This window comes from Chaetodon auriga, chromosome 18 (genome assembly GCF_051107435.1).
Source record: "Chaetodon auriga isolate fChaAug3 chromosome 18, fChaAug3.hap1, whole genome shotgun sequence".
NCBI classification, from domain to species: domain Eukaryota; kingdom Metazoa; phylum Chordata; class Actinopteri; order Chaetodontiformes; family Chaetodontidae; genus Chaetodon; species Chaetodon auriga.
Window position 1 is genome coordinate 46,229 of NC_135091.1, and position 12,981 is coordinate 59,209.

The 12,981-nt window shown below is 41.8% G+C and overlaps 1 protein-coding gene across 1 annotated transcript; it reads right to left on the reverse strand.

Annotated features, from left to right (window-relative positions):
• Positions 1 to 1,482: 1,482 nt before the first annotated feature.
• asb2a.1 (ankyrin repeat and SOCS box containing 2a, tandem duplicate 1) lies at positions 1,483 to 9,473 on the reverse strand. The gene is made up of 9 exons (XM_076756746.1): positions 9,124 to 9,473; positions 7,070 to 7,180; positions 6,698 to 6,867; positions 6,462 to 6,617; positions 5,509 to 5,754; positions 4,872 to 5,043; positions 3,842 to 4,424; positions 3,278 to 3,431; positions 1,483 to 1,622 (listed from the first exon to the last, which is right to left on the reverse strand). The coding sequence occupies exons 1-9, from the start codon at positions 9,471 to 9,473 to the stop codon at positions 1,483 to 1,485; spliced, it is 2,082 nt and encodes a 693-aa protein (XP_076612861.1).
• Between the last annotated feature and the right edge of the window lie 3,508 nt (positions 9,474 to 12,981).

The window sequence follows — 12,981 nt, forward strand, 5'->3', positions numbered from 1 at the left end:
TTCTGATGTAGAGAGGCAAACATCAGAATCAGACTTGTCCTCCGTCCTGCTGCCTTTTGCTTTCTCCATGAATCACGGTGACCATACACTGACCAGGCAGTGGCAGCAGCAGTGTTTTTTGTATGTTTGTTTTTGGCGAAACTACAGTGGAGCTCAAATCAGTGTCAGTATTTCAATGTGAATACACACACAGTAGAACAGCTAGAAATACTATACATTAGGCTAGTAGATGATTGAATGGAGTCCTTTTTTCACACACACTGACTACTACGCATTGTGCATTATGTGTCATACTCCTCTCTCTCTCTCTTACGCACATACATGGTACAAAGTAAGCACAATTTCCAAATTGACCCTGTTTTTAAAAATGTTAAAACTCACCACTGAGATTTTCAAAAGAGCATAGTCCATCAGTTGTTATCTAACCAATCTTGATACTCACCAAGTGATTGTAGGTGGCAATTTTAATCTTTCAATCTAGCATTAGATAGATATTCAAATAAACCATAGGCCCTTACTGAATCAGCAGAAGTGATAACCACATTCATGGATATATTCAAGGACGACAGATTCTTGGAAACAAACAAAGTTTGATCCATCATATACACATTTCTTCAGATATTTACAGGTATGCAGCTTTGTCAAACGAAACATCACATCCCTCCCCAATACTTCAAATAGTTATGCAATGGAATTATTTTTAACATAATTATAATGTAATCATAATTATTTTGCGCCACCTTCTTAGATTATCTAAAAAACAGCCAGAGTAAACTAATTAGTGGCTATCACAGAAGAACAAGCAGAAGCAGAAGCATGGGTACATTCCTCCTCAATCTGTGTGAGACGTGGTCTTTTGCAGTTTAAATATTACACAGATTACACGTATCAAAGAAAAAGCTTTGCAAAAAGGCACAAACTAATTGGAAGTGAATTATGAGCTGAAGCCTCAAGTGGCTCCTGACAGTTATTCTGTAACAACTGGATGATATTATGTTTCCATGAGGCTGCTGAAAGATTGCTATGGTGTAAATAATAATTATCATTATAAAAATGTATTTACAAAGCAGTGTCTTTGTTATATTCCCTTTCAGATAAATGTTTCAAGAAAATTAACAACAAAGAAACATTCAGGAGATGTTTAGGAGGGACGAACTTTATCTATTATAGAAGAAAGTTGAGCTCCATGGAAACACATCCAAATGCCTGGAAACACCTGGTACACTCAGTAGGATCTTGAACTACAACCTCGTATTCGAGATGCTGTGTAAAATGTATATAGAAAAAGAATGATGATTTGCAAAACATTGAAATACCATATTTAATCAAAAACAGCGCAAAGACAAAAGCATTTCAACATCCTCAAATCATATCCTCATTTAGAATTTGGTATCAAATTTAATCAAAATTCTCCCTTTGGTAAACTGGATAAACTAGTTAAACTGGTTAATGTGTATCGAATGGACAACTGTCCGTTTGTGTTCAGCAGTCATTCACAGGTCCCTCCTGATGTTTCAGGAAGCGGATCAAACCTCCAGGCAGTGGTAACTTCTTCAGATGTCGACGTCCAACCAGCTGCAGAATCTGCAACCTGCAGAGCTGCAGCAGTGGCCGTGGAGGAGCTAAAGAAAACAGGAAAAACCAGTAAAATTGGAAATGATGAATCAAAAAGGTAGTATCACTATAAAACTACAAGACAAATACATAACACCGCTGGAAAATTTTGAAACTGGCAAAAGAAACTGGCAACATCACTGGAAAGCCAAAAAAACATACTAGTAACATCACTGGAAATCTACATAAACATAACTGGATACTACAAGACAAACCGGTAAAGTCACAAGAAAAGTATGCGACAAACTGGTAATGTAGCTGGAAATCTGTGGGATACAATGGGAAGCCAGGGAAGACCGATGGTTTGAAAGAGGCATGGAAACTGGAAAGACCATCACTGAACAGAGGAGGTGGACTAAGACCCTGTTTATACGAAGACGATTGCGAATGAAAACGACAAAATATTTAATCGGAAGTGCCTTTCGTTTACACGGCGACGGCGCCGTCGAGGTCTGAAACCGCAAAAATCTGAAGACGCCTTCCAGAGTGCAGAGTTTTGAAGATGACTCGTGTTGCGTCTCCGTCTAAACGGCAAGAAGCACAAAACCACGTCACGTCACGTCGCATAGCAACTACACCTTACATCACACTCAACGCGCCAAGCCGGTAAAACAACAACAAACAATATGTCTGACTACGGGGATCCCACCGATGTTCAAGCTGTGCTAGCAGCTGTAGTCAACATACAAGAGTCATTTCAACAATTGTATAGAATGTATACGGATACTATAGGCGAACAGAGACGTGTATACAATTACATGTGTCAAATTTTGGATGCCCCAACACGTCGTAGGCGCTCTATCACAGTACCACCTAGCGGCCTGGCATGCATATCCAATCAAATTCGCCCACTTTTGCGTCTTCATATAAACAAACAATTCCTGCTGAGAACGCTCGTCTAAACGCGGATAAAAAATTGAAGACGACACGCCACTTTTGCGTCTTCTGTTTTCATCGCCTCCGTATAAACGTAGCATAAGACACCACTTATTGGCCACTTGCAATGCAGTTCTGAGATCTCTCCCCAGGCAGCTTAACTGCCATTCACACCAGGATTCACATGACCCTATTGAGTCACATGATGGGTGACCCACCCATTCTCACCCATCATCACCTATTGTGCCATCTACACCTTGACCCATGTGACCCTTATGACTCACATAATGATGGGCGGAGCTATGATCCTGCAAGAGGACAAAAACCTCTCCACCAGTCATAGAACTGAAGAAGCCTTTTGGATGAGAGGCGAAACATCTTCTAGAATCACAAGAAAGCCCAGTTGCCTTTGGAAGCACTTAGAAATATGGGGCAAAAAGGTAACATAATTGGAAAACTACAAGACAATCTGCTAAGAAAACAAGGCAAACTTGCAAAGACACAGTAGCTACGGTACAGACTGGGAACCTCACTAGAAATCTAGAAAACAAAGTGGGAAAGATAAAGACCAACTGATAACGTCACTGCTAAACTATGCGACAAACTGGTAGTGTCACTGGAAATCTACAAGACAAAATGGTACCATCGTTGGGATACTACAAGACAATCTTGTAACGTCACTGGGAAAGTACAACGAAAACCAATATTTTCTCTCAAACTCTTTACTAACATGCTTACTGGGGGGCTACCTGATCAATTTTCAGTGTGTAATCAGTTATTGACTCACCTGCTTTGTCCTTGATGACACTCCACTCGTGGTAACTATTCAGGTGTTCCATCAGTCTGGAGCAGAGATGCACATGACCAACATAGTCCAACAGTACATCAATGATTGGCCCCGCCCACCGACAAATACTTGGGACTGAGATCATCTCACAGAACTGTCATTAAAATAAAGAACTGTCAATCAATCAGAGAACTGTCATTAAAACAAAGAACTGTTGATCAATCACAGAACTGTCATTAAAACAAAGAACTGTCAATCAGTCACAGAACTGCCATTAAAACAATTAACTGTCAATCACAGACCTGTCGATCAACCTAATACTGTCAATCAATCACTGAAGTGTCAGTAAGAGGACTGACAATCAATGGCAGAAGCCACATATATGTATATATACACCCTTTACAGATCAAACTTTATGAGACTTCTTTATCAGAGTTTCTCTAAAAGGAAAATAAAGTTGTGTTCAAGCGAAACCATTTAAACTTTTTGTTAACAATTGACATCACTTCCAATGACTCTGTTCTGTAGCTCTATTTTTAATCATTTTAAACAGATTTAGGTCACCTGGACACCTCTCATTTGTTGTGTCTCTGGCAGGACACTGTCAGAGTTGCGTAGGTGATCCCTCTCTGATCTGGTGGTTTTGATTGGTGGATGAGGTTGGCTGCCATAGATACAGTCAAAGCACGAGAGGGCGTAGCCTCCATGGTCCAGCAGGTACTTGAACATGGGCAGGTACTTCATAGAGAACATGTAGATGGCAGGGAAGGTGGTGGGGTGTGTGGGAATGCAGGCATTGATGTCAGCCCCGTACTCCACCAGCAGGGTGACGGTCTGGATGCAGCCCATTCTTGCTGCCACCATCAGTGGCCTGAACAGGTCCAGGTTCGGGTTGGCACCAGCTGCCAGCAGCATGCGCACAGCATCGATGTTGTTGTTAATAACGGAGAAATATAGCACTGTGCTGCGCCGGTCCTCGTATAGGTTTGAGCGTTCTTTAGACAGCTGAGCATTGACATCGAAGCCCGCTTTAATCAGACCTTCAAGGACATCATCACGGTTACGCTCAGCAGCAAGGTGGAGTGGACTGATGCCGGTCCGCCGGATTCTGGCCTTACTAGTGGCCGGGATCAACATGGAGACAATGCTGGAAACAAGAAACATCACTGGAATTAGACCAGACTGGAATTCATCCCTGAGCTGATTGGACGATATCTATCAGTAACTTTTACTTTTACTTAATTTTTTCACAAGGAATGAATATTTAATTGAAACATGTTTGGTTTCAGAGACCCACAATGTCCAGTTCTGATTAGTTGATTAGTCTCTCTACTGTGAGAGACTAATCAACATTTATAAGGTTGTTTATGTTTATTGTTTTAATATTTCTTGTTGATAAGGGACCACAAAATGTGTTGTTTGGTACAATTCAATTCAATATTGTTGACAGGTCTATTTGTATCTTTATTGTCATTCTTTTATGCAAATTCATTGTCAATACAAATTTGAATTCCTCCAGCCCTATGAAGGCACTCTTAGAGATCCAATGGGGTTCTCTTGTTAAAATAAGGTAGACAATGGTCACTGTGCATACGTTTCACTTCCTCTCTGGGCTGCAATGTGAAGTGGCAAGAACCCAGTCTTTCCAGGTTTGTTGGCATCAGCATTCTGAGAAAGGAGGAGCTCCACAATTTCTTCGTGTCCATTTTTAGCAGCTTCATACAGAGCGGTTGCTCCGTCAGCAGCCTGGCTGTTAATGTCAGCACCTGCAGGGAGACAGGGAAAGGTCAGGGTTCAATGTTCAGGTTGAGGAAGGGTAAGGGCTTAGTTTTTCAGGGAAACAAGAACCTTTTCAGGAGCTCAGGAACTTTCCCTGTGTTTCAACCAGAGGAACCAGTGACTAAATTCCATTCCTGTGAGGTAGTACTACTTGTAAAGGTAGTCCATGTCTGTCTTTGCTGTGGTTTTCTGCCAGTTTTTGCAGCCAAAATTAAGTGCAGTTGAATAAAACTGATCTTCAGCCAAACAAAACTTGGGTTAGCTCACAATGACCAGTTAGTTTTGTGTTAACAGTTTGAGGCTAAGCTCAGATGAGCAATCCTCATGTACTGTGTTTGAGGAGGGTGGGAAGCTGCTGTCTCTGAGCTGCAGTAAATAGCGGTAAGATGCTGTTGGTGAATAGCAGTCGCAGTAGTAATAGAACAATAAGATAAACCAACTACTTTATGTACCATGTTTGAGGAGGAAGCGCAGGGAGGCAAGCTGCCCACTCTGAGCGGCAGTAAACAGTGGTGAGATGCCGTACATGTTGGTGAGGTTGTGTTTGGCTCCAGCCTTCAGCAGCATTTCACAGATCTCTATGTTGTTTCGATACACAGCTTCTTGCAGGGCAGTCCAACCCTGAAAAGAATGAGTGTTCACTGCCGCACCATGATTCAATAATGCCGCCACCATTGCAGCACTGTTCCTCTCACAGGCTACAAAGGAAGAAAAATTTGCTTAGTGACAAGCCATCCAAAACACAGCAACTGAGTTTATAAAAGAAACAACAGAAACAACTCACTATCCCCTCCAGCCACTGACCCCCTGAATTACGATTTATTTAAAAAAAAAAAAAAAAAAAAATTCCTCTGGGTTTGATTTATTCTTTAATACTCTTAGCACAGATAATCCAGCTCTCTAATTAGCTGTCAGGTGTCTGATAAAATCATTGATCATACATCATGTGGACTGTTCAAACATAGCTCAGATCAACAGTGACCACTATTGGTGTCAAGAAGTTCAGTGTCACCTGAATTTAGGCATCAGGATCAGTACTTGAATCCGGTGACAGCCTGAGTTTAGGTTTTGGGATCAGGATTGGTAACCACTTGGTATCTAACTGGTTTTGTTCTTTGCCAAGAACCTTTCCAATAAAGACCAAGCCCCGTTCGAAACATCTCAGATAAATCTGAGCACCAAAACAACATAAACCAACAAGACTTAAGAATAATAGACAACTGATTTCATTAACGAAAAAGGCCCTGACAATGATCAACATCCATGGCTCCTGTTAGCATCCAGAGTTTAAAAGCAGAAACCTTTTCCTCCTTCAGTAAACTCAGTGAACTGTGATTCCGAAGTTGTTATGTGTTCTGGCCAATCAGTTTGATGGGATGCTCACATCACTTCCTGTCAGTTTTACCTTTGAAGAGTGGAGTCTCCCGTTCATAGTTTGCGAGGTCAGGGTCAGCTCCGTTTTCCAACAGTACCTGAACACATTGCAGATGCTCTTTGCTGACAGCGACCAGCAGCGCAGACTCACCACGTTCAGTTCGCTTGTTGATCATCCCTGGCTGAGCTGGGGGACAAGACAACAGGACTTCTTTTTTCTGGACAGTGAGGTCTGTGTGTGTGTGTGTGTTTAAGCTTTATATCTACCTGTCAGAAGTACTCTCAGACAGGTGTCCTGGCCATACCACGCTGCCTGGTGAATGGCGAGCCAGCCTGGTTTACTTGGCAGCATCAGGTTTGTTCCCGGACGCATTGCCAATGCTTTCACTCTACTCACATCACCAACATGGATTGCTTTGAACAGAGGCTCCTCCTCCCTGCAGGGAAATTACCCATCAGTCTCCTGTTTCACCTCACCATATCTATCTGATACGAGGCTCAAACGCTCATAGTTTGTTTTAAATGATTCATCCCAGCTGATGGATGTTTGTTTACAGCTGTTTCAGTCTACAGTATTATTCATCATACGTTAATTATTTGGAGGAATAAAGTATGTGTTTATTCTCAGGCTTGACTCACTCTTCTGGTTCTGGAACCATGTGGGCCATACTGCCGTCAGCTCTGCGATACACCATCATCCTCTTCCCAGAACCCGTTATGAAGTGACTGATTGTCCCATCAAAGGTCTTCCTGTCACAACACCAGCAAGACAACAGCCAATCAAAGTACGGATTAAAAACAGCCCTACCTCAGAGTAGAACTGCTTTAGTTCCATCTTGTCAGTAGACAGTGACGAGAAAAAAAAGTGCATACAATAAAAAACAGTAGAAAACTCGTTATCATTGTCAGCCCTCACATCCTGTTATGATACCTTGAAAAGTGTCATATTTTGCATTTATTGTTTATCATTTATTTTTTGGTCAAAGTTTGATTTACCAGCTGACTGCAGAATTTGTTGGTTGTGCATTTAATGATTTTGCATTAGTCATCCACTGATCACATGGTTGGTGGTTCAATTCCCAGCTTCTCCTGTCAACATGTCCAAGTGTCCCCAGATGGTGAGACCAACATAGTTGCTTGTCCCATCTGTGTGTGTGTGTGTGTGTGTGTGTGCCCATGTTTTCCTCATGCTGTGGGGAAATAAATCTGCTTACACAGTCACACCGTAGGGACTCACCTTCTTTATGGAGACAAAGCACAAATCCCTCTAATGTAAATCATTAAATTTAAGGTGAAGACTGAGGTTAAGGCAAGGTTAGGTTAGTTAGGGTTAGGGTTAGGGTTAGGCAAGTAGTGGTTATGGTCAGGATAAGTCTCCAGGAAATGAATGTAAGTCTATGTAATGTCCCCAAAAATGATGGAAACACAACTCTATGTGTGTGTGTGTGTGTGTGTCAGAGAGAGAGACCGAGAGAGAGAGAGAGAGAGAGAGACAGACTGTAAAACACTTCATGTTTATCTACTGCTCCAAGTAATCAGTGCAATAGTCTGTGCAATAAGCTGTGCAATAAAACATGTACATAGCAGTCTGTAAATACTATCTACAATTTCTCACAATTTTTTACAATTTTTTTCTTTTTATTTTTCTTTAAAAATTCTCATTCTTTTGTATATATCCTTATTTTGTTTCTAATTTGCATGCACTTCATATATTAATCTGCTCTACTGATGCTGCTGTAATCTGGAATTTTCCCTCACGGGACAAATAAAGGAATTTTGAATTGAATTGAATTATATCTGCAGCCTTTTCCTTTAACCATCTTCTCTGTTGCTGTAAGTTTGGGGTGACCTTGTGTTTTTGACATGTGATCTCTTTCCTTCTTTCACAATGTCTGTCACAAATAAATCCCATAAAGTCCTGTCCTGCCATCATCTCATTCCCCTCACCTGCTTTCCCCTGGCCATTTTAGTTTAGCTGATTATTATTGGACTTATGGCCAGTTAATTCACTCGCCACCTGCTCTCCAGTGGTACCGATTCTTGTTTTGCTCAAGCTGCCCGTTTCTGTCTTGCTTTTAGGCTTTTGTCTGCCACTCACCTGGAGACATTACACTGTGTCTGGAGATCTGATCTGAGATCTGGAGAGGACTCTGCCAGAGGACATATTGTTAGAAAGCCTGTTGTGCCCTCTTGTGGTGGACTGAGACACTGTTTTAATGCCCTGTTATCAGCAGGTACAAGCAGATAGACATGAAAAGTCTGCTCCTCTTCTAATTCATCCAGTTTGTGTGGATAAAGCTGCAGAGAGTTACCTTGCTTTTATCATGTGTCAGTGTTTTCTTGTAGGAGGCAGATGTTTGGTAGTGCCATGCTGTCCATCTTTCCTTGATCCATGTCCGAGTCAAGCTTTATTTCTTCACTTTTATCATCTGTCTGTGCATGAGTCCTATTTGTAACTCATATATCTGTATTCTTTTATCCTTTTTAATGTCACAGACCACAAAGTTAATGCACCTCAACAGTAAATCACAGTATTAATCTTCCCAGGACTCACATCTGTATCAATCACTTGGACCAGTATCATACTCGGGTATAACCAAGACACAGTCTTTTAACACATGGAAGAGGAAAATGTGTGTGTGTGTGTGTGTGTGTGTGTGTGTGTGTGTGTGTGTGTGTGTGTGGTGACATACGGATTAGGAGGTCTTTCACTAGGAGGATTGGGAGAACTGTAGTGCGCAGTGGTCTGGGCAGGAGGTGGTTTATGGGAGCTGTCGTTTGTAGGTGGATTATGTGAGCTGTGGCTGGGTTGGTTGGTGTTTCTGGCTGCAGGGTTCAGTCTGTTGCTATCACATCGGTGAGGAGGTGTGGCAGTGGCAGCAGCAGTGTTGCCATTGCTGATGTTGCACTGCGTGTCGGTCAGACTGCGCTCGATGGCGACTTGCAGCAGTTCATCATCACTCAGGTTACTATAGAAAGAATAATCCTCAAAGGCCAGACTGGGAGCTGCTGATCCAGAGCGAGAGATGCTGGCTGCTGCCATGATGGAGCTGTGATGAGTTCAACAGTCAGGAAGAACTAGTGCTCAATCAGGATCAAACAGTGACAGATTTTGAATAACTACAAGTTGGAATTCATATTTTTTGGTACATTAGGTTTATATGTCTATGATGTATTTGAGTGCATCTCAGGCAGCTCAGAAAACTCAAACCCAACTCAAAAAAGCTCAATATAAATGCATCCAAGACACATCACAGATGAATTAAAATCTAATGTGCAACAACAAATACATTTTGAAAAGACATTGGTTCTGACTGAGCTGCAATGAACTGTGCAGCCTGTTGAGGGTGGTAAAAACATCTCATACTGTTGGTCTGGTTTCATTTCTTCAGTCTGTTTCTTTGATTAACCAGTGAGCCAGCTGATCTTTGACCTGGTGACACCAGTATGTGTCCTGATACAGAAAATCTACAAGCTAACTCAGCAGAACGGTTACATAAACAGCTGAAAACAGCTGATAAAACATGAACATCTAGACAGCAGCAGGGAGATTATAGAAGTCTGCTGAGGGAAAATATCAAAGTGGACTTGTTAAAGACAGCAGCACTGACAGTAAAACTACAATCAGTAGTAAAACCAGAATGTGGCTGAAGATGAAAACCACTCACCTCTTGTTTGTCTGTAAATTTGTCTCTCCTGAGTTAATACTTGTCCATGTGTTTTATCTGCCTGTCCTGAAGTCTGTCTGTATTGGAGGGTACACATAACACTATGTAGACACCGCTGGGGGTGGGAGTTGGAGGGGGTGGGTTACTTAAAGTTTATTTTAAGGACCTGCAGTCTGAGTTTGTTGACCATCTGAACTATGCTGACTGAATACTGACTCTAATTTTATCTGAACCTCTGACTTAAGTGTTTTCAAACACTTTAAACACAAAAAATTCAGTGAAAATAATGACAAGGTGGTTAATAAACTGGGATAAAACTGGATTAATACCAGATCATGCTAAAATTAATAGCTACTCTGAGTTAATCTTTAATCTATTCAAGGTTAATATATAATCTGCCCTGGGTTAGCCTATCCTCAATCCTCAGTGCCTTGCATGTCTCATTACTTCTGCTACTGTCTGTGGTGAGAATGTGTGTGTGTGTGTGTGTGTGTGTGTGTGTGTGTGTGTGTGTGTATGCATGTGGTTGAGGGTGTGTGTTAGTACACATGGGGGGCGGGAGGGTTGGGTTTTTCATGTTATTCTGTTTTTATTTATATTGTTTTTAACTCTTGTAAAGCACTTTGTGTTGCACTATGTATGAAAAGTGCTATATAAATAAAGTTTGATTTGATTTGATTTGATTTGATATACTCTTTCCAAAATTAATCTGAGATATACGTAAAATCAATCTGCAATCTGGCCTCAGGTTGATCCCAGAGGTGTGGCAATTTAATCTGAGATCTGTGTGTTACAGATAAATGCCAGGTCATTCCAGATTTAATCCAAGATCTTTCTCAAACTAAGATGTAATTGGCCCATTGTTGATATCTGGTCTGTCCAAGATTTATCTGTGATCTGACCGCAGGTACTCCCTGGTCTTTCTCAAATGAATACCCAGTCTCTTTGGTTAATCCCCTGACTTTCTAGAGTTGATCCTTCACGAATGAATCCCAGATATTCCTCTCATTAAACCCAAATTTATCTGAGAAATGCCCAAGGTTAATTCTAGACCTGTCTCAGGTTAATCCTCAATAAATCCCAGATAACACCCAGATCTATCCTGGGTTACTCTCAGATCTGTCCAGTTTTAATCCAAAATCCACCCAAAATCTGTCTGTGATTAATCCCAGGCCTTTCTAAAAATGTATAATTTGTGATGTGTTGAGGGTTAGTATGTGGGCTTTCTCCAGTTAATCCCAGATCTATACAAAGTCAATCTCAGATCCATCCAAGATTAATACCAGAACTGTCCGACCAACATCCACTGATCCACTAAGACCAACAACATGTCACATTCTGCATCTCTGCCACCTTCCCACTTCTCCAGGCCCCATCATTGTATTTCTGACCAGTCCACCAGATTCCCTCAGACTTTTCAACCTACCCCAGACACCCAACTCCCTCTTCCACTTGCTCACTGGTTTCCACTTTCCCTCATTGGCCCTGCAGTTACATCCCTTCAACTGTTCATCCCTGCACATGTGTCTCATTTCCCAGAGACTGTCAGTACTAGCCTCTTATCCCCCTGTCAATACTAGATTGTCTTCATTATTATGTACCATTGCTTTTGATCCTGTTACCTGTAACCTGTAAACCTGTAGCCTGTTCCTGTCTGCCTGCCTAATTTTCTGCCCGGTCCACAGAGGTACAATTCTTTGCCGAACCCCTTCGGATAAATTTTGCCTGTTCCTACAACCTTCCTGTTGCTAACCTATAAACCTGTTCGTGAGTCCCCCTCCCTTTTTTGGCCAGAATTTACCAGACCTGAATGAAAAATCTGGCCCAAGATGGATCCAGCAGCCTGATTCGCACCTGCTAACCTCCAGCCCACACCACAGTCAGTTAACTATCCATCCCCACCAATATTTAGGCAGACCTCCAGTCGGTAGTTTCACCAACACCCAGTCAGATCTTTCAGATCTCCAGCTGGCCGTTGATGCCAACATCCAGCCAGGTTTTCACTGTCCTCCTACTCAGCACTCCAGGAGCAGAACCTTATTGTGTTTGTGCTCTTTTGTTTTTTGTTTTTATTCTGCAGCTCTGTGAGCTGGATGAAACTTGGACCGACAACTGGAAATCATATGTAAATACTTCCCAAGAAATATGATCCCAATCAGCCGAGTGGTGGCTCTGCAATTAAGTACCAAAAATTTAATTTTGGAAAGACCATTCCTCTCACACCTAAGTCTGACTTACTTGAAATTGGACACAAGTACAGGTCATCATTAAAGCCTGCTGTGCTGGATTTTCGTCCATTTAAATTTTTCAAAACATGGACATCAAGGGGTGGGGCTTAGTGGGAAATTGGCCGCTACTCATTCACAATTGGTCCAATCATCATGAATGTGGCTTTGTGTCTTCAGGCTGTGATTGGGAACTGATCCACTGAAGCTTTTTAAGACCCCACAAACATGTATGTGAAAACCCAGCAGACAGAGTTTCACCAGCTGAGTGGAAATATGTCCAGAGGACAGAGTTTAGGTATGAATGCTCCGGAGGAAAGTGGTCACAAAAATCTGTATTGATTATTGATTGGTGCACGCGGGTGTGTCCTTTCACAGATTTGGTTCTAGCTGAACACGCCTTGGAGTGATCCTGATCAGACTCTGTGGTGACGCCCTCCTGAACATTCACAGCGAGTTTCATTCAGATCTGATGAAGTACAAACAGCTGAACTTTGAGTTCACAGTTACTGAAATGCTGCAGATCTGTGGTGATGACACCAGTGTGTGATTGGTTTCAGTCCTTTGTTAAAGAGAATTAAATGAGTGGAAGTGACTCTACTCACCTTGTTGAAGCCTGAAAGCTGCTTCCTTCCGTTGAGTGAAAAAGGGCTTTAAG